The sequence below is a fragment of the Brachionichthys hirsutus genome, unplaced genomic scaffold (genome assembly GCF_040956055.1).
Source record: "Brachionichthys hirsutus isolate HB-005 unplaced genomic scaffold, CSIRO-AGI_Bhir_v1 contig_926, whole genome shotgun sequence".
Lineage (NCBI taxonomy): Eukaryota > Metazoa > Chordata > Actinopteri > Lophiiformes > Brachionichthyidae > Brachionichthys > Brachionichthys hirsutus.
Genome location: NW_027180406.1, coordinates 38,840 through 60,134, shown reverse-complemented (window position 1 = coordinate 60,134; position 21,295 = coordinate 38,840). Strand labels below are relative to the sequence as shown.

Genomic DNA, 21,295 nt, shown 5'->3' with positions numbered 1-21,295 from the left:
AAAATACAAATGAAAAAAATTCAAGAGCGGGATGAAGATGACGCAAATGGGAAAGATAGGAAAAGGTTGATGTGAGGAGCTAATATTGTGGTAAACACTTCTTTTCTGGGGGGAGAGGATAAATCTTTAAGTGTGTGTACTGTAAGTATTTATGCTTGCATACACATAGATTAATGTGTTGGAGTTAAAGAGTCCCTTGGGAGCGCTTTGTGGCAATGTGTGGTACAGAACAGAGAAAAGTAATTTATGGATACTGGGTTTTTTTTGTTTTTTTTCTTTTGGCTGGCTTATTTCAGAATCCATTAGGATTAATTAAGTGTTGCTACATGTGGCGCTATAGAGTTCAGATTTCGCAGATGCATTATAATCATTAGCTCACAGTTTATTCAGCCTGTTTAACAGCTGCTAATAGCCGGAGTGAAGCCAGACCGGAGTGTTATAATGGTTTGAGAACAGCAAGTACAAACGTTGGTTGAAAGTAAATTAGTGATGGAGAGAGTTAATGTATAAACCGCTGTGTGTTAATGTAAATCACACAGTGGTTAAAAAAAAAACCCACAGACACTCACATAGCATGCACCTGTCCAGGCTGTTCATCAAAGACAGGGAGAGAGCAAGTCGGACAGCAAGGAGGCAATTAGACACTCCGTCATCAAATATTTGGTTTGTTTGGCAGTAAAGAGTGAAAGAGACACAGCCGAGCCCGCTCAGCATGCTTCACATCAACTATTATCTCAGATAGACTTAGCGCAAGCAATTAACGCCAATCAGGGATTAATTGAGCTAACAGAAGGAGAAGGGCGGTTTTGGAATTGTTCCGCTTTAGCAGTCTTTCTAGCCCAATTATCCAAAGTCCAATTAAAACATTGCTGATTTCTTTGCCATATCTGCTCACAATTTGTGCAGATGTGCAGGTTTGCATGTGTGGTTGCACTGCACAAGCGCAGTTCCAATAAACCTTGCGTGTCTGTCGTCACTCTGCAGTTTCAAATTGGGAAAAAAACAAAAACTGCCTTTGAGGGATGTTTGATATATTGTGGAAGGAAGAGACACCACAGTAACAGCTTTTTAGCATTGAAACCATCTTGATTCAAACTATAATTCAAACAAATAATTTATAAATCTAGCAGCAAATGTATGATGTATATTAACACAATAATTATTTAATTAATGGGGGTGAATACTAATCATTTCATCTGGAACAAGCCTCATGGTGATGGAGCTTAATGAGATATTAGAGAGAGAACAGTTACATAGTGATGTAATAAAACAACCACGACAAAGCTGAGTAGTATCAGTGTTCATATAGTCAAAGTTCAAAAGCAGGGAGGTATTTATATCAAATAAAATATCTGTAAGATACTTTAAGTAAGGCTAACTGACCCTTAAACTATCAAAGTTGCCTTTCTTTAAAACATCACACTTCTGCATCGCAGACAATGAATTCGTAAGTTAAATTAATTTGGCAAGAATTTGCTTCATCATAATGTCCCGGTTTTTTAAAAGAGCCACAGTAAGATTATAATTGAATATGTGTTAAGAACATATACTGAATATTTAGAGCGTGTTGTCTTTTTGTGGCATTGGCATGGGAGACTCAAAGCACAATTGTATTCAGAAAAAAATATATATATTGTAAATACTTAATGACAACATGAATTAATTCAATAAATTATGCAAATGATAAAGGAGAAAGGATTCATATTTGATGTGGAAAAACCTCCTGTGAGGATGACTGCCCATGGTTGGGCCCATTTCGTAACTCAGTCATGAAAGGACCTGCTTATCTTAGGCGAGTCCTCAAACAAACTTGTACCCTGAATAACAAATTTGGTAAAATTGGTACCGTCTATACCACTTAAGCTTGCTTTTCATCCTGGATATTTTGAGTTTTTTGACAGGAGTTGTGCCGATGTATCAGAGGGTTGTAATTATGGCATGTTTCTGTTTTTAAAAAAGTGCTTATTTTCATGTTGAGAATCCGTGGACTTTTATCATTAGAGCAGCATCTTTATTTTGTGCAGACATGTATGGCAAGGAAATCAGGCAAGGGTCAAAAACCGGGTAACCAAGACAGGCAGGCAGAGAAATCTGAAGGAAGGGCATGTACACAGGAGTCAGGATCAGGATCAGGTTCAGGATACAGTGCTGGAAATGAGGGCCTGAGTCACGACAATCTGGCTAGGGTGTATTGTCTGAGCTGAGTACTGTATATGTCGTGTCTGGGCTGATGACAGATTAGCTGCAGGTGAGCATAGGAACAAAGGTGACTGGAATGATCTGATTGCAGGAGGAGGATCTGGAAGGCAGGGGACCTTAATGCATGGAAAACCATAGGCCCGCCTCAAGCTGTGACAATTAGTCAGAATCTAGTATGTGCCCACTATCGCAAGCTTCTTTGGACATGTTCTTTTTGGAGATTTCTGTCAATCTCTATATATTTTTTTAATTTAACATGCAGCAGGTAGTTATATTGCTTCTGAATGATGTATCTGGCAGCTTTAAACTCAATGCCCTTGACTCTTAAAGAGTCGCCGTGCACTTAAAATAAGGAATGACCAATTAGGAGACTTCTATCTCCTCAGATGTACAGTAACTGACCGAGACACTTATCTTGATTAAGCTGTGCCTGTAATGTCATTTTGGCTATCAGTGGATTTCCCATGACAGTTTTATGCACAACAGACTTGTGGCCTACTTCCACATTCGGCTATTACCTTGGCAAATACAGGCTTCATCTACTTTAATAAAAATTACAATAAAAATAATTTACACAGAAATATGTTATACTGTATAAATCTGGAAAAGTGCCACATTTTAAACTGATTGAGCGCAAAATCTTTAAGACACACATATTTCTTCACACAAACTAAACATGCTGTAACTCAAAAGCAGAAACATGTCATTAACCTGAAAATCATCTTCACCCTGTTTATTGTCCTCCAATCCCTTGCTTTTAGCATTTGGCACCACACTAGACAATGAGCCAATAGTACACAAACACGTCATTGAAATCCACACAAGCAGTACATTTCAGCTTAACAAATTACATGAATGGCCCCATTTTGTTAATCTTCTCATCCATTAAGTGATGCACCTTAAACTCCAGATTAATTAAGTTAAAAGCACACAAAGGTTGTGTTCCTGTGTTCCTCCCATAAAAGAATTAATATTAAAACACTGCTTATACACATGGATGATGAACTACTTTCTTTATTAAAAAAAAAGGAAATACTCAAAGGCCATAATATTAGATGAACACACTCAAGAGGACCGCCTCGGTTTAACAAGAATGATTGCAAATACTTCAGCTGCAGACTCTGGGAAATTGAGATGTTCAATGTCAAATCAACAAAAGACAGATTCTGTAAAGGAACAAGCTTGAGATTAATATTAAAAAAATCCAGTTAATTAACTAACATTCACCAAAGCCCTGTGAGAAATACGTTTAAGAAAATACTTTTGTCGATTTGAATGAAGTTAAAAAACATTTATATTTTAAATCTGTTGACTTTGTGGTGATAATTGTCTGTGTTAAATGTATAAAGATGACTTTTTTAGAGCTGCTCTACCAGTAACACTGCATGAAAATGCAGTGAATTACTGTCAGCTCTTTAGTCTTTATATGAGTGTAAATACCAGATGGCATTCGTTACCGAGCATGCAGCTAAAACAACACAAATGATCATAACGTGCTTTCTCTTGATGGTGTAGGCATCTCTATGCAGTAGATGCATACTATTATAGGGGCTTTATGACCCTGTGTGACAGCCGCCTCGCCATCCTACATCTCCGGGATGAGATGTTTGTTTATTTTCTACTTCATATGCATTTCCGCATGCTCTGTCAGAAAGCTGTCAGCTGTGGGGCTGAAGTGATTTTCCGCTGGTATTCATGGAGAAAATCCTGTTTGGATTCAGAGCTGCCTGACTTTTCTGATGCGTACGACTGCTGGAGACAGGCCTAGCAGGTTTAAGCAGATTAATTAGGGTGTTGCAAAGACTGTGAAGAAATCTTCTCTCCATAGATGCTATACCCACACACACACACACACACACCTACACACACAAGGAGTACACATTGTTGGAGGGCGAAAGCTTTTTCGTGGCCCCGACTTATTCCATCTCTCTCCAATATCTCAGTGTGTCTGTCTCACTCTGCATAAGCTTTGTGCACTTGTTAGCCCATTTGCAAAGAAAAGACTAGTCTGTCAATCCGGATTTTCAACTCGTGTCTTTTCATCAGAATTTAGCGACTGTTAAAGTGATGCAGTTCAAAACTAATGCACAACAGCAATACGGAAAGGGGAAAAGAACTTGTCCAAACTCCAACCAAAAGTTGTTGTTCCTTCAACACTTCCAGCATGCACCTAATTATACAATCTTATCTCACTGCACTGATTGATATTGAAGAAAAGACAAGGGCAGAATATAGAAGCACCCCCCCCTCCCCCTGGCTCTCTCCCCCGAATCCTCATCACCATCATCATTTTCATCATTACATGAAATATGACCGAGAGCATAATCCCACAATGCCGTGCAAATGTCGGTGTGAGTTAGCATCAAGAAGACACAAGAGATATGCATGCATCATCTGGCCAGGAGAACATCACTTGTGGGGAGACAGCCAGAGGCCCTAAGGAGGGGGCGTGAAGAGGAGGGGACGGGGGGTGAAAAAGAGTGACTGAAGGAGAATAGTGGTGGGAGAGAAGAAAAGGGTGCTGAATAGCAGAGGGGAATTGAATGGAAAGTGAAAAGAGAATGATTTACAATATTAGAGAGGAAAAGAATGGGATGAGTGGGATATTCAGCAGAGCACAAGCAGGAAAATAATACAGAGGCAATCAGAGAAAATGGAGGCATAATATCCCAGCACTGCATAATCTCCATAGATTCAAGCATAATGCATAATCTGCACAGGTTCAACAATACAACATGCGACCTAAATCTGAGCTACTTACAAAATGTGTGCCGTTTTGGTTGGTTTGCATCTCAGGATTGGATATTACAGGAAGGAGCTTGAATATGGGTGAATTTAGGATTTGTGTGTATGTGTGTGTGAGCGTGTGTCTGTGTGCATGATGCCGGGTGTCTTCTGAAAGGTACGGACAGCTGGGGTGCCCATGCATGCATCATGGCTGAGCCTCTGCTTTATACTCTAATGCCCTTCGCTGACTAGATTAAAAACCCAAATGACAAATGCATGGAAGCTGGTAACATCTGTTCTGGAACACACTGTCCATCCCTCCGCATGCTGAGCTCTATTGGTCACTCAGTCCCGGTCCCCATGCAGACAACATCTGCAGCAGTGGACTAGTGCACATTAGCTACCGGAGCATGAGACCAAGCTAATCCACTAACCATGAAAGCATCAGCCTTAACTCACAAATGTTTTATAAAACTGCCATCCACATTTTCACCTCCTGCATAAATATTACCTGCATGTTTAGAGCTTACTGGAATAGTTTTAGTGTAGGTGTGTTTGTTTTTTGGTTTTTTTTAACCATCTTTACGTTTTTTAACCATCTTTACATCTCCAGCAACTGCTGAAGGAAATTGTAAAAAGATGTTAAAATGTTGAGATGCTCAGATCTACCATATTTTGTTCTCTGCCTAGTATCCATATCTTTTTTCCTGCAGGACACGGCAAACAGGCCAGTCTAAAAAAAAGCAGCACAGCCTTTCTTAAAAGCATGCTTCTGTTGCAAAAGAATTATTCACTTCTGCAACAAATGCAATTACACTGCATGCCAGACTTCAGTATGAAATTGCATTACATGTGAAGTAAAACTACTAAAGACTCTTTAACGCCCTAGCATGTGCTAACAATCACTTCTGATTCAGATAAGAGGTTTTTACAGCTGCACTGAATGAGTTAAAAATCTTTACTGCAGAGAGTAAATGGAGCATAGAAGCAGAGAAAATTACTTGAGAAGGCACCAGATCCTTGTTGGCAACCAAGAAATTAAATTAATTTGGAGATTACGTAAAATGAAACTGTATATTTTAAACACAGTTTAAAAAAATATACTATACAATACATATTGTATGTACATAGTATATAATCTCACATGACACTTTGGGCTTTATTTTACACATGGTGCAAAGTGTCATTGTAAGAGTCGCCCAACACAGTTGTCAGCTTTCACCCCCAGGGCTCACATTATTTAAGTACACATATGTGTGCACCACCAGAGTGCATGAGGTGTAGTCACACACATTGTTGAGATGGTGATTTCATAATTAAAAAAATAAATAAAACCTGGTCTAAAGTCACAGCATATAGCTTCATAAGATGCTTTATTTTATTTATTTTTTTAATTATGCGTCATCTGCCCTGGAATACAGGCACTCACATTACAGGGTTTCCTGTTCAAGATGATGACATATATTGTTTCAAAGAAGTTACAAAAGTTAAAAAAAACATGTAATATACGCAGATAAAATAATAGTAGAGAGGCAAAAGGGCAATATGAGCGTTTCCATAACATTGGGCTCTCACCTGCTTCAATTGTGGTTCAGAAAAACACACATCAGCCATTAACATTAGGTTACGGTAAGTTGATAGATAACATGCTTTACACTATCATTGTGCGTGTCAGCAGTTCTTTTTTTTTTTGTGCTGCTGGAGAACGAAGTACTGTAAATAATATTCCTCTCATCAATAATGTATACTGATTTTCCCACCTCTCTACTATGAATGCAAATTACAATTTTTATGACCCAAACATTAAGCTGCAATCCAGGTTCATCGTCATCACACAGGATACTGAGCGCACTTGGTTCTGACTCTTACATCCAGTTAACCTCCTTTACCTCTCAACATTAAGAGTAACTATTGCTGGCCTCACTCAGAAGACACCTGTCAGAGGGGATTGACTCTTATTAGCCGCCTTGTTGCAAAAACATCCTGCACAACAGCGAGATAATGAATTCACATACACTATAGGGGGGGGAGCAGATGGAGCATACGATAGGATAAAAACAAAAACAGGCCATTGAACAGCAGTGCACTCTGGTACGGAGCATTTATTTATGAAATAGCCTCACCCAGATAAAAAAGAAACAGGTGCTTGAGTGTTCCGGCCTGTGGTTTGGACAAAGGAAAGATCCTACATTCGGCGGATTTCATGAATTAATCAAGCTTCTGGATATTCCCTTTCCTTTTTACTCACTGAGGTGTATACTGGATGAGTCCGATGTCATCTCACCGCTGCCCAGGCACTCTTCGTGCATGAAGAATCAGAGGATACATTGGAAAGAGTTGTTGTTGACGATCTCTGGGCAAACTGCTGTGAATGGATGGGCAAACGGAAGTCTGGGATTTAACACTTAGGCGTTACAGCAGTACCTTGGCCTAGATTGGTGGAATGTTCGGTAGGCCACATGAATAATAAACCAACTGCAAAGCCCCTCTGCCTGGCTGATGATGTTCTTCACTCTCATCACCCCAGCTAGACGAGAGATCGCTGAGGGGAATGGATAAGCTTACTCAAATTAAAGGCATTACACCATGAAAATACAAGCTAGATTTTTAACACTATAACTAGCTGCCAGCTTAGTTGAAAATACCAGAAGAGCGTGATGATACTACAATATTTTACTGCTACTTGTGAGCGCATGCTTTCCTTTCTTTTTTTTCTTAGCAACAATTGCACCTTGAAGATTCTTTTCTCACATCTAGAGGTTTGTCTCTATGGGTAGATTGTACACCAATCACAGCACAGCTACAATCTTGAACTATTAAAGAGACAAAAGGCAGCTTTCAGTCCATTCACACAATCCCAATGCATGTTGTAGAAGCATGTCGCCATGCTATTTTACATTTTGCATTATACCCTTATCTGAAAATCCCAGTATTGATAGCTGCCTATATATAGTTCTCATGAAATATGTCTGGATGTGGCTTTCAGAAAACAAGACTGCACCCATACAGCTTTCAAAAATGACAGCAGCAATAAGTTACAGCTGTATATGAAGCAATGTGAAGGCCTCATTCAAGGACAGCTTATGGGGAGCTTTAGCCAGCACCAAGTAACATAAAAGGAGATATATAGCCATGCTTCAAATTCAAATGCTGAAACATGACTGCATTAAATAATAACCAATAATATACTGCGTCACAATATGCCACCTTGAAAGGTGGACAGCAGCTTGCAATGAATCATGCTGTGATCAATCATGTCGAAAATGGATTGTGATGCATGGTCTTTGCAAAGTCCCAGCTCAAATATGTGCCAGGAAAATAAAACATCTCCATATGTACAGCAACAGCTACAATTACTGCATTTAAAAGTAATATCTGGATTTATTTATCACATAATCCTTCCATGGTCGAGTGTGATTTAAGCATCCACCCATTTGTGTCCAATTTAAAAAAAAAAAATGTTTTTATGCATATCATCATATTAATTGAATCCTATCAAACCCATTGAGCAACTACAAGCATCACAGATGCAACTTAAATTGCATAACAATTATATAATACACAGTTGCTTCTTCAATGAATAAGAAAGCTTCAACAGCGTAAAACCACTTAACATTCTTCTTCACACCAGGCATATGTTTCTTCCACCCGACTGTAAGAAAGTGCACCAGGGCTCTTAAAGATGTTTGCATGGTCCAATTAACACCAGATGCTAGCCCTTAGCTAACTTACAGAACCCCAATATGCACAGACCTCCAAGGAGTAAGCATGGTCCAGTTAGCACCAGATGCCAGCCCCCTTTCCCACTGTCTTCAGCCAAAGAATGTGCATAAATTAGTTCCACTCGCCTGGCTGGGCCACGTCTATATTTGCACCATTTCAAAGAGAACACCTCTCACAGATCAAATTGAATCTCCTATATGTTGAAAAACCTGTATGTCACTGATGATTTTCGACTTAGGGCAAAAATAAAGTGCTGAGCGAATGAAGACATGCTCCTTTCATCAATAGACTAATAACCATAGACAGCAATTACAACAAAATACAAATATCCAAATTGTACATCTCAAATTTTACTACAATTTTCCTCATCAATGTCACAAAGATTCAAATGATTCAGGCAAGGGTGAAAAAGTATGAACCGAATACCTCACATCCGTCATTTACCATTCACCATCCATCAAAATTAAATTACTATCAGCTCAGTGCTTTGTAGAAGGACTCGGAGTAAAGCTATTGCGGATGCGTGATACGCACCAGTAAATAATTTAAAATGCAGGTAATTATTCTAATTTGCCAATTGATTCTAAAGTGGTCTTTGTGTGACTCTGAATAAGTTGGACTCCACAGAGTGTCGGAAAAACTTTCAACACTCTGGGGCGCCTGAGCTCACAGGGTTGCATTTCCCAAACAGCAATGTCAACAACAGAGCCTGGGAGTACTTATTACTGACCACCCGGAGCTGCAGTATCTGATTCGAAGGACAGAACATGCCACGACATAAACGGCAAACATCAAGCCAAAAAGTATTTATCAGCGAGGCACATAACACCTTCGGGTGAAGTTTGAGATTTGTGTTTCAGGTCACTGCTGCGTTTCGGATTGCCTAAACTGCTGCACAAAAAATTAATAGCAGATCATGTGTTGCCTAACAAGAGCAAGATGAGTGAAAAAATGCCTGAGCGTGTTTGTGATCAGGCATATAAGGGGATGGAAGGATAGGAGAGGGCTTTGTTCGCCTAAGGCTTCTAAGGAATAATCCTCCAGTTGTTCTGGTATATTGACGGAGCTTGGGCGATGGCTCTTTAGGTGCAAGTAAATACCCGTCCTTCACAGCATGAGAAAGGATAATATCCATCCTGACATGTTCTATGTTTCTCTACATCTGAATTGAAAATTCCACATATCCCAGGTGACATCGTTTTGTGTGTGTGTGTGTGTGTATTTTATCAGAACATTTTAAAAGAGCACACAATTTATCGCACACATTTAGTTGCACCATAATGTGAAGATGACTGCTAATGACCCCTCAATGTCTAAGAAAGGTCAGGTCTGCCGAGCTGGCTTCACAAAAGTCGTCGCTCTGTACCAGCTTAATGAGAGGAAATGCAGAGGAAGGCAAGCGGGATGAGCACACAGGAGGGCGGCTGGGCTGGCAACAGATGGCGCAATGTGGCAAACCCATCTACTCACGGAAAACATTGACAATCTGCCTGGAAACACAAAGCTGGCAGGCACTAGCTTTGGATGTTGTCAATGGATAAGAGTGAAATACATGATTAATGGTAACTTGCCACTTTGTAAAACACTAGAGGGTCTCCCAATAGAAACCACACCAGAACTAACTGTAAGTGGTGTACTACATTTTCAGCTTCACACTTCTAATGCTAATAGGAGGCTTAATAATAGTCATGCCTGGCCACAGTCTCATTTCTAGTTCTGCAACAAAATTACAGTTTTGACTCTCAAATTATGCAAATTAGCCTAAATAATGGGTCAAATCAAGGTCATCTACTGAAGACTGCACTGAAAAGCAGACAAAAAGCCGAGACTAAAATAAAAAAGAGACTTGACAAAACCCGAGGTCAAAGTTAGCACCTATTGCTGCTGCCTTTATGGCTTGAATAAATACTATTAATAACACACACACACGAAACTCCAAACTATTTTTCCACCAGTTACCAGCAAGTGTTTTAACAGATCACGTGAGATATCTCACCATCTACTGTCTGGATTGGCAAATGATTTAGAAACAGGCATCCATTTTGTTTCATCATGAACGGAATATTAACATTTATTATCTACTTTTGTTAATGAGCATCATCTTCATCCATCTTCCTCACAGTAAATTCAGTGTTGAGCAGCAACTTGCAGCATGCCAACTAAGGTGCTGAGCACAATAAACGTATAATAACAGCATAGCATAGCTATATATTAGTTAGCATTGTGAACATTTAACTGTAAACATCGCTCCCAAGCACGACACAAAGCCATGCGCATGGACGCAGACTTTCCCAAGGTATGATGGATTACACTCCACCCAGGAATCCCCTTAAATACAGTTTGATTGGCAACAAAATCTGTGAAAACTGACCTGCATGCTGATAAATCCTAATTCTCAAATACACACTTCTCAATACAATAAAAGTCTTAACATCAACCAGTTAAGACTGCTCCAAAGACCTTTACACAAGTTTCATATTTGCCTCCTGTAGACGGCAGAATTTAATCCATGAATGTATGGAAAAACTACTCTCCTTATTCTCTTTTTTTTTGTAAGTGAACTAGGGAAAAAGTCAACTTAATCTTCAGGTTTTTTTGTAGTGAAGGACACCAATGCGTGTCACCTCTTTTCAAAACATCACCATTTTATGTCTTACCACCCCCTTCTAATACTTTGAGGAAGACGTTCTAATTCCATCAACAGCCACTCACTCTGATGATTACTGCCGGTCCACTGGCGACCTGAGGTCACACAGCTATTGCTCCCACTGCTCTGAAGTGCTGCAGCGTCTGAATAGAACGTCTGCAGATGTGAAAAGCCATCTCTGTGGCTGGCCACACAATGACAGCAGGTGACTGTTGAATATTAAAATCATATATTTGGTTGCGAGGAAAAACTGACACACTGAAACAGTAAGAGAAACACAAAGACTCTTGTTGATCAAGCAAAAATACAAGATCCTCTAATAATAAACAGACATGGCCTCATTTCACTGTGAAATGGCTGATGTTATCGTTCGTGTCAAATATGCACTCAACAAGTCCGTGCAGGAAATAGAATTGTTGAAATGTAAAAATGTTCCTTCACTGGCCTTGGATTAAATTTGCTTCTCTCCATCATCTTCCTTTTTTATTACCAGTCTGAGAAAAACAAGGATGATATACAACAGAAATGAAATGTTGTGTTAAGACTTTCTTACTCTGGTCCCAAATACGGTTTTCTGCACAGCTATTAATTGGGATGTAAATGATTATTTGCCAGTAGCCATATTTAATTTTTCTATGGGAAGAAAAATAAAACAATCTTGATTTCTTGATCATTTAAAAAAAGGAAATATTCTGATACTTGTTAACATTTGATAACCTCTTACACAAATAAAGTCTTTTGTATCACATTTAATTATACCCCTCCAGATTTCATTCAGACACAAGCTCATAAAATGCATGATGAACCCCATAAATTGAGTTTGTACAGCACAAATGCAGCCGAGGGAGCAGCAGCAGCCCTCTAGTCAGTCGCATTTTCTAACCCATTGGTTGAGATGCAATTCCATATCCCATTAGAAAAATTTGTGTGTGGACTCTAAGGAAACAGAGTATTTTGAGCGAGGCTCATTGTCAGTGCTTCCCCACAGCACTTTCATCTAACCGCTTGTTCCCACCGGCAGCATAGCATGACAACTTTTGGCTGCAGCAATACTGGCAGGATCCTGCAGCCCCTTGAAGGAATCATGTGATTATGCATCCAGCCTGTAGCCATGATATGCCGAACTGAACAAAGAAGACTGGAGGCTGCCTTGGCTGTACTGTATTTTATGTAAGCGAAATGCCAGAAAAGGTAACCTATTGACACTGTGTACGCAAGAGAAAAGCAGATAGTTGCTGGAAAACAACTCTGTTTGTGGTTAGTAGGCAGAGAGCATTTCAAATTTCATTTGGAAAGACCTTTATTGTAGAACTTAGTCAGTCACATAAAATGTTAATTAATTGATAATTTACATGCTCATATTCACATTCAATAAACATTGGGAATGCCAGTGTTAAGGGGCCATTGTTATGCATGCTCCTTCAGACCTCCAGACTTGATGTGCAGACCCCGCCTGACACACTGATCCCTTACGATTCCCCAACAATGCCATGTTTTATCTATGAGGCACATCACAAAAAAGGCATACAAATTCATGATCTTTGAACCCTAAAAAGCTGCAGCAATATCACACAAGACATTAAAGCCAGTGTGCCAAGCATGATTGAAGCTGCTCGGCGGAAAAAGCATTATTCAGATTCAGTGCCTGTATATTGTGTGCTTGATATTTGCAGCAAAATTCTGTATTTATCTTACTCGCCATATGTGTTGCAGGAACATAAGTAGCATACCTCTCCTCCAACAATAGGAGGCAAAGAAAAAAAATAATTTGTAGGAAATAATTGTAGCTGCTACATTCTGGAAATGAATTTAAAATGCCTGTTTGAGCAGCAAAATGCCAACAAGCTTTTATTTTACTCAAGGAGAACCCCCACAAAATCACTCTGACACGGTCATTGTGTTGATAAAGAAAGCGTCCATTCAGTCAAGGGATGGAGTGGAGCAGTCATTTGTCTCAGCATTTGTGTCCTGACATGAAAGAGGCTCCTTTCATTTTTTCTCAGAAGATTTATTCACTGTCTTAGTCCAACTATGTTCTACAGCATAAATTGTAAAGTGTGAATTATGATTACATTGGGACAGAACATTGGTATATTAGCTTAAGTGCTTGATTGTAATCAACTAGAATAATAATGTTGCGGTGTCTCATTATATATATATATATATATGTCAGTTCTGCAGCCTCGAACAAACACGAAACATGAACACACACAGACACCCACACACACATTTCAGGACCTCTAAAATACCCGGAATATCGTGAACATGTTAGTACACTTCACCATTATTGATCTGAGCAATCAAGATGTGGAAAATGTGCCACACAAAAGAAACACAAAGATCTCTGATAGTAATGACCGAGTCACTATTAGGAGGGCTATTTTCTATTTATTTTTTATTCCTTGCTTTTGAATCTATTTTATAATGAAGACTTGTGAAAATGTTAATGCAAATATCACAATACTGCACGAGAGAGCTGTATAAAAATTTAAAGTCAACTCCATAGGACGTTTCTATAGGCAAATGTGTTTAGTAAAATGAACAACAATTTGGAATGTGCCGTTTGCCTGGAATTCCCTTTCCTTGGCCTTGGTGCAGCGTCCCTATGAGAAAAGAGGACAGACAGTGTGTGTGTGCATGCGTATCCATGTGTGCGTCAGAGCGAATGTGCATCTTGTTTATGGCAAGGAATCAGCTCAGTTTAGCACATAATGGAAATGTGAATAGCCCGGAGCGCCTCTCTCCCACATAGGGAGATAACTGGCTGGGAGCATGCTGCTTCCTTCCAAATCCAAACAGTGAAAGGCAGGTAGCAGGGTTAAAATCCTGCTCCCTCTCCTCTCCCTCCCTGGAGCGATTCACAACTCTGCCCGTATATTACTCAAACAGGTCTCACTAGCAGTCTGAAAACATATTCACACATATATGCACACACATGCAATCCACATGGCTTCACATACGCACACACTTGCAGGTTCAGTGGATAGGTGACGTCGCTCATATTATGATGGATAACATCTTACACGAGCATCCCTTGGCACAACAGTCCTAAAATGTTACGCTTCATTAAACATAAACTGTATCCTTTTCAGATGAGCACATTTCCGCCGCACAAATGGTTTCCAATCTCTGTGTGACATTTTTTTTTTTTTTGCGTCATGCAAGAGCACAATTTCTTTTCCCAGGACATTCGCACCAAACATGATGATGACTTACATGCTACTTCCAGAGATGCATTCCGGCTTACGGCCTCTCCCAGGTAGTTTCGGGCCACACACACGTAGCTGCCATCGTCAGGTTTGCTGCGTCGCCCGTGGACAATACGCAGGAAGAAGAGGGAACCGCTGGGCAGCAGCATGCGGTGGGAGCGGGGGTTGTCACGGTCCGTCTCAACGCGCTCCCCATCTTTGTACCATTCCACCGTTGGGGCTGGGCGGCCTTCTGCCTTGCAGTTGAGAGTGGCCGGTTCCCCTTTGGACACAATGAGGTTAGAGGGGTGCTCCACAATGCGGGGAGGGGAGTCTTCCTGGCGAAGACGAGACCCTGGAGGGGAAACAAGCAATTCAATGTGACCCATTAAACAAATAGCCACAATCTTTACATGCATAAATAATGCACTTAAAGTTGGCTGCAGCAGCCAACAGCAGTATCATGGGAAAAAAAAGTGAACTATTTAATAATAAATCCATTAAAGAGAAAAAAATCATCTAAGTGCAGTGGAAAAACAGGAACACGAACGTCGTAGATGCGGGAAATCAAATGAAGCTGTTGATTAGCATTTCATTATTGATAAGACTAAAATAAAATCACATCTGAGGAAAGAAAAAAAACTGCAGTTCTCATAGTTCTCATGTGTCTCTGATATCATATTGCTGAACTACACACATTTGTAAATGTAATAAAGTATGATTAGTGAGACAAACAATATATACAGTATATACATTAATTACAGTCCTTGAAGGAAAGTTGATGAGTTTCACATTTTACTGGATGCACTAAATGCTGCATTACTACACTGAGGCTCACATATTTACTTTCACAGTCCGGAGACGTGGTGTTATTACATCTTATTAGCTTTACACGTTCTATCAAATACTAACATCACCAAACATGTCGTCTCAGTGGGTGTGGCGCAGCGACTTTATTTGATTTTGATTTGATAATGTTTTGAAACGCTTTAAAAACATAGGTGGCTCTTGCTTATGTGGATCCAACACTGATAAACGGACGGCCTGTGAAAGTCTTCTATATGGTTGAGTCCAGTCTCCACTCTGACTAATGCAGGGCTTGAGACAAAGCAACATCATTTAAATTGGATCACTGAAGTTCTGGGTAGTTTAGTGATTGGTGCTGTCATTCAGTAACTCCTTTGGGCCTGGCCAGTTCCAGTGTTTGCCTTTTTTCTCCACTCATGCTCCAGCACCCCATGACCCTGAATATAGACAAGCAAGGATGGACTAGGAAGAATATTAATATATTTTGATTTTATTAGTGAGAGTGTAATATTTGCATTTAAACAGATGAAAAGTTGTATACTGCCTCTCACTCTGGTTCAGAATATAATGAAATAATTTACGGATGTGGTTCTTGTCAAAAAGCATAAAGAATTGTATTTCATCCAAGAATGTCAAATCTGGACCATCAAGCTTCATGTGCTATCAGGTCCTTCTCTCTCTCTCTCTCTCTCTCTCTCTCCCTCTCTGCTGATTGGTCGGTTTATGGGGCTCTATCCATGGTGCTGAAGTGGAGACTCGATGTCAGAAACACGCTAGGCCTAGTTGTAAGCAGGAACCACTCAAAGTGAAATCACTGCGAGGTGACATTCGTCGAGCAGCTGAGCTCAACGGGTTAGCCAGACCGCATCTGTTGTCTTCACTTGTGCCTCTTTTTCAAGTAATTGATCCTAAACTCGTGGTGCAATGTCGCTACGTATAGTTACCCATGTAACATACAGGAGCACAAATTCAATGTATTTGTACTTTCGTTGCGTTTTTCTATTTCTTCTTTCTTTCGTCTAATCTCAGAGGTAAATACACTTTTTACTCGAATATATTTGACCAACAGTTTTAGTTTGCAGCAACATTTCAGATGTTATACCCTTCCTGTCCAGCGAAACCTCCATGCTTTTTGAGTTATCTTGCTAACAGACAGAAACACAGACAGACAAACACCAGTGATTACAGAGCCTCACCTCGGTAATTAAAAAACATTAGATTATAGTCAAACAATCACAGGGACTATTTTACTGCATTTACTAAGGCAAATGTCCGTCCGTCCGTTGGCAAGATGACTCAAAATGTTTGGATCTGGATGAAATTAGTAAATATATCTACAACAGCTGGAGAAAAACAGCATAATATAAGCTTCAAAAATATATTGTATGATTTATTTCAGAGTCATTGCATGATACCACTTTGCTTTGGAGTGCACAGAAGTGCGCTCACAAATGAAGTCGAAACACAAAACTGATCCGAATGGCCTGGAACAACCCAAACCCACATGCACACTCACCCTTTGTACCAATACCCATGCACCTCCATCACAGATTCGTTTTCTGTTGGCGGCAGGGCACAAACTAATACTTCATACTAAAGGAAAAGGGCAACACTTCTCGTAATGAATTATATTCTTTTGAAAATTTGCATAGGAGGTTCACGCACAGAATGAATAACCTGTATACACAGCCAGGGGTAAGTTTCCAGGCTGTATGAGTAAGCATCCATGCCACATATTTCAGCTATAGGATAAGGAGTTAACTCCATCATTCGCCTGAACAACCTTTTTACACATGGCCACACGGAAAGTGACCCGTGAAAAGTCCAGCACAGCAAACTGAACCCCATAACAGACTTACAACACTTATTCCTGTGAAATACAGGGAGGTGAAATGATTTAAAAGAATTTAATTATGTCGTCTCTCCTTTCAGAATAATAAAAGTAAATTAAAAATAAAGTTCTGCGGAAATACTAAAAAAGCCTGTAGGAATAGTATTCAAGAGTAGACGTGTTCAATTAGTCATCCCTCATAAATAAATGAGCAACAATCGACCATCCAAGCCATTAAATAGTTTGCCTGGCGCAATAGCTTGCATCAAGAATAAATTAATCTGCTATGTTATAACGCATTAACTTGGTCCGTTGATGGTTTTAAAGAGGAACAAATCAAACGCACACAACGTGGGCTACAGCCACTATACCGATGCTCTTAAACTGACAAGTCAAAGAAACAGCCCGGTGCGTTTTCATAAAGCTTAAAGAGCAAACATGTAGAAATAACGTCCATGAATCATCTTACCGTCGATTTGGGCATAAAGCAGTCCACAGAGAAAGAGATACTGTAGAGGACCCATTCTGGCATATTGGCCCCGTAAGCTATGGGTGCATGAATTCCTCCTCAAGCGAAAAAAAAAAAAAAAAAAGAAGCACAATTTACTCGCACGGCTTTTACTGTTTCAAGTTAGAGAAATAAAACCGCCAAAATATTTATTTCAATCACTGGCAAAATAAAAAATAAAAAACAAAAAACAAAAAAAGCATTCCCATCCGCGTGTCCATCCCTCTTCTTCTCCAAGAAGCGCACCAGTAAAGCTGTGGTGTGTGTCGGCTTGCAGGCACGCTGGGAAATTTCTGCAGTCACCAACAGCACACATCACCGACGCCCGAAGACGTTCCAGTTTCTCCGATGGTTTCCCCGGTCCGCATTATTATTTATTTATTTTATCCTCTTTTTTTTTTTGCGACACTTTCCAGCGTCCCGCCGCTGTTTTGGAAACGCGTTGATCCTTACGCGGGACAAGCGGATGAAAGGTGGTGGTGGGGGGGGGGGGTTGAGTCAGAGGTGTTTGAGCTGCACGGTGCAGCTCGGCGCAGCGCAGCGCAGCCCCTCCTCTCCGCTCCGCTGGCCGGAGAGAAACTAAACATAATAACGCAGCCGAACAGACATGAGAGGGAATCGGATCATTTGCATTCTGGATAGTTTCCGTTCTAATTGAAATCTAATTTACGGATCCTAACATTTAACATTTAGTTCGTATTTATTTATTTTTTACATTATTTTATAATTGCCCATTCGTAGTGATGAGCCCGTCAAACATAAATAACTCATTAATTGTTGCCTTCTCTCTTTGTTTGTCCTTGCCTCTTCCTAACGTTCTGGCAGCACGCGTGAACGCGCCGTCCTTGTGTACGCATGAAGGACAGGCTGACAAGTTTGCTTCGGCATTTTCAGCAAATTAAAATAAATCAAATTCAAAGAAAAGAATCCCCATCATGCTAACTCTGTAACTTGAGACACAGAACTGTTACTGGAGCAATGTTGTTTGACCAACAAACGTCTCCTCATCAGCAGATCTCCTCCATTACATATTATTGTCCTCCACCACAAAGTGGGTCAGATATGCTGGAGTGGCTCTCGTCTGTCTATGAGTGTGTGTGGGGCGTGTGCGTGTGCACCGGGTCACACTTCAGACTGCACGTGTTATCTCCAAAACCATAAGACAGGCAAAATACAGGTAATGGGGAGCTTTAACTGGTCAATTGAGTTCAAAGATAACACAAATCTGCTATTGTTGGAGTCATTGCTGTCAGTTTGCATTTTGCACTGTACGTGAAAATGACATTTTGTAAATGTGTTTACTCTACCACTGTTCAAAGTTCAAAAATCACTGCTGAAAAATATTTTTTTGTTGGAGTTATAGCTCTTGATTTGAAATGTGATTTTGGTGCATATAGTTTCACACAACAACGAACATGTGACGGAGACATTGATGACGACATCTTCTGGTGTATTGTATATTTTTTATTTAAGTCTTTCTGATACAATTCTACACAATCCTGCCTAAAAATCAATTTGAGTGTTGGGAAATACATATAGAACATTTTGCTTTAATTGGGTACCAGTTTATAGTCATGGTTAGAAACATTATTGCAATGGTGCAGCCCTCAAACAAACACAAAAAGGCACTTCATTCATGCCCACTTCCTGCAATGCTTATCCTGCCTTGTCCTCAATACTGGTCAATACTGTCAATATCAATATAAATGCGGTGCCTTGCTGTGAGATGAGAATGAGGCGGGCTGGCATCAGGTGATATTGATCCACAGGGTGAAAATTAAACCATTTTCGACAGTGTTCAGAGCAGTAGATCGAATAATAATTGTAGACAATGGCTAAATTGAGCCCTTGTGACAGTTGTGTAAAGTGAACACAGTCATTTAAATTGAAAGGATCTCATCCATCACAGGATGATGTTTTCAATAGAAATTTCTTGCCTGATTGGCCTTTTGGCAGCATAGCTGGGTTCATACTGTTGTGAAGACCTATTGCCTCACAATAGATTTCAGTTAACAAGCCTTTAACAAAACTGCAGTGTTGAAATATACTGTATATATATATATATATACCTAAGTGGCATTTTAGGATAAAAAGGGGAAAAAAGTGTTTTATTTCTCTTCCTAAAAGCCATGAGGCACTACAGGATCTCAAGTGGAAACAGACAACCCCCCCCCCCCCCCCCCCCCCCGTTAGCATTTCCAGGGGCTATTATTGTGCTGCTGTCACAAAGACAATAGATCGTTTTCTGTTTTCCTTAAAGTAGCAATTATCCAGAACGGAGAACAAAAGAGTGACTTTATTATTTTATTTAGTATATACTGAAGGCAGATAGAAATACCGTCAGCCTAACAGTCTGACTGGATCTCCAGTCAGCTTTCATTACCCCCCAGGAAATTCTGCGAGTGTGTGGCTGACGAAATTGCTCATTGAAAGCGAGGATTATATGGAACCAATCTAAACGCAGATGGTGCCATTATTCTAAAGCCATTACATCGTGCAATCAACATTTGCTTCGTAATGATACCTTAAAGCCGCCCCCCCCAAAAAAAAAAAAAAAACAGAAAAAACAAAAAAGTTGAATGCTCCCTATGCTCCCAGTTCAAGTACCGGCAATCTTTTACTGATTATTTTTTTTCAGATTTTATGCTGAGGATGACCTCAAGTCATTTTGCACACCCTCTCTTGCAAAAGTGCAAGGACATAATAAATGTGCCTTTTAAGAAATTAATTGCCTCACGCAAAATCTGTCAAGGTGAACTTTAATGACTGGGGATGGAAATTTCAAGAGTATCTTACCACCATTTGTACAACTGACATAAACTGCATTTCTGCTATTTTAGATCGAAATAACTTTGCGCTGGTAAATAAATGTTAGATACCAGTCTTGTTGGTGATAGACAGTTAAAAACTGCAATAGAGCTGCAGCCAAAACCAATATCTAGAGAAATATTAAAAAAATCACCTCAGATGCAAATCAGTTGTAATGAATATGAGTCATCCAGTGAAATCCTCACAGATAAGAAATCAATTCATGATGTTGACATACTCACACGGTGACTAGAGCTACTAGAAATAAAAAGATAAAAGGTCCATTCGGAAACCCTGAAAATTACATACATAATATCCAAACCTTGAAAAATAAACATTGTAAAGCATCCTTTTTGCTGAATTGTATAAAATAAATGGTATAATGCATCAAGTTGAACAGGTATTATTTTAAATCATGATTAAATTGATTCATGCAATGGCATCCTACTGAGTTAGACCTTCACTTACGGCATTAAAAACAAAGTGGACCCTCCTAAGGGACAGTAGGTATGATGCATCTGGATAAATGTGCTGTATACCGGCTGGGAGAATGAAAATGGCATTAAAATAGATAAATCGAGCATAAAAGGACATGTGGTCCAAGTAATTGCATAATGGCATTTGACATCCATCAGGAGGTCAAAAAAACATTCCAGTTTTATTGAGTGAAGTGACTCGATGTTTATCTTTTAAGTTCAACGAGATAAGGCAGAGAAAAAGCCTCTGCTTTTTCATCACACACCGGCACAGGCATGTTTCCAGGCAACACAAGTCTCTGCTGCCCTTCTCTCCCAAACCAAACTCAAAGGGGCCACTTGCACCCATTAATCTACCTCTCTCTGCTGATCACACATAGG

The 21,295-nt window shown here is 39.8% G+C and overlaps 1 protein-coding gene across 1 annotated transcript in view; it reads right to left on the bottom strand.

The window, feature by feature from the left end:
• Positions 1–17,646, bottom strand: part of LOC137914701 (roundabout homolog 2-like) — a 67,428-nt gene extending 49,782 nt beyond the window's left edge. The window contains exons 1-2 of the mRNA XM_068758200.1: positions 17,592–17,646; positions 14,513–14,839 (exon numbers count right to left, since the gene is read on the bottom strand). Of these exons, the coding sequence (XP_068614301.1) occupies positions 14,513–14,839; positions 17,592–17,646 (382 nt within the window). The remainder of the gene's footprint in view (positions 1–14,512; positions 14,840–17,591) is intronic.
• Between the last annotated feature and the right edge of the window lie 3,649 nt (positions 17,647–21,295).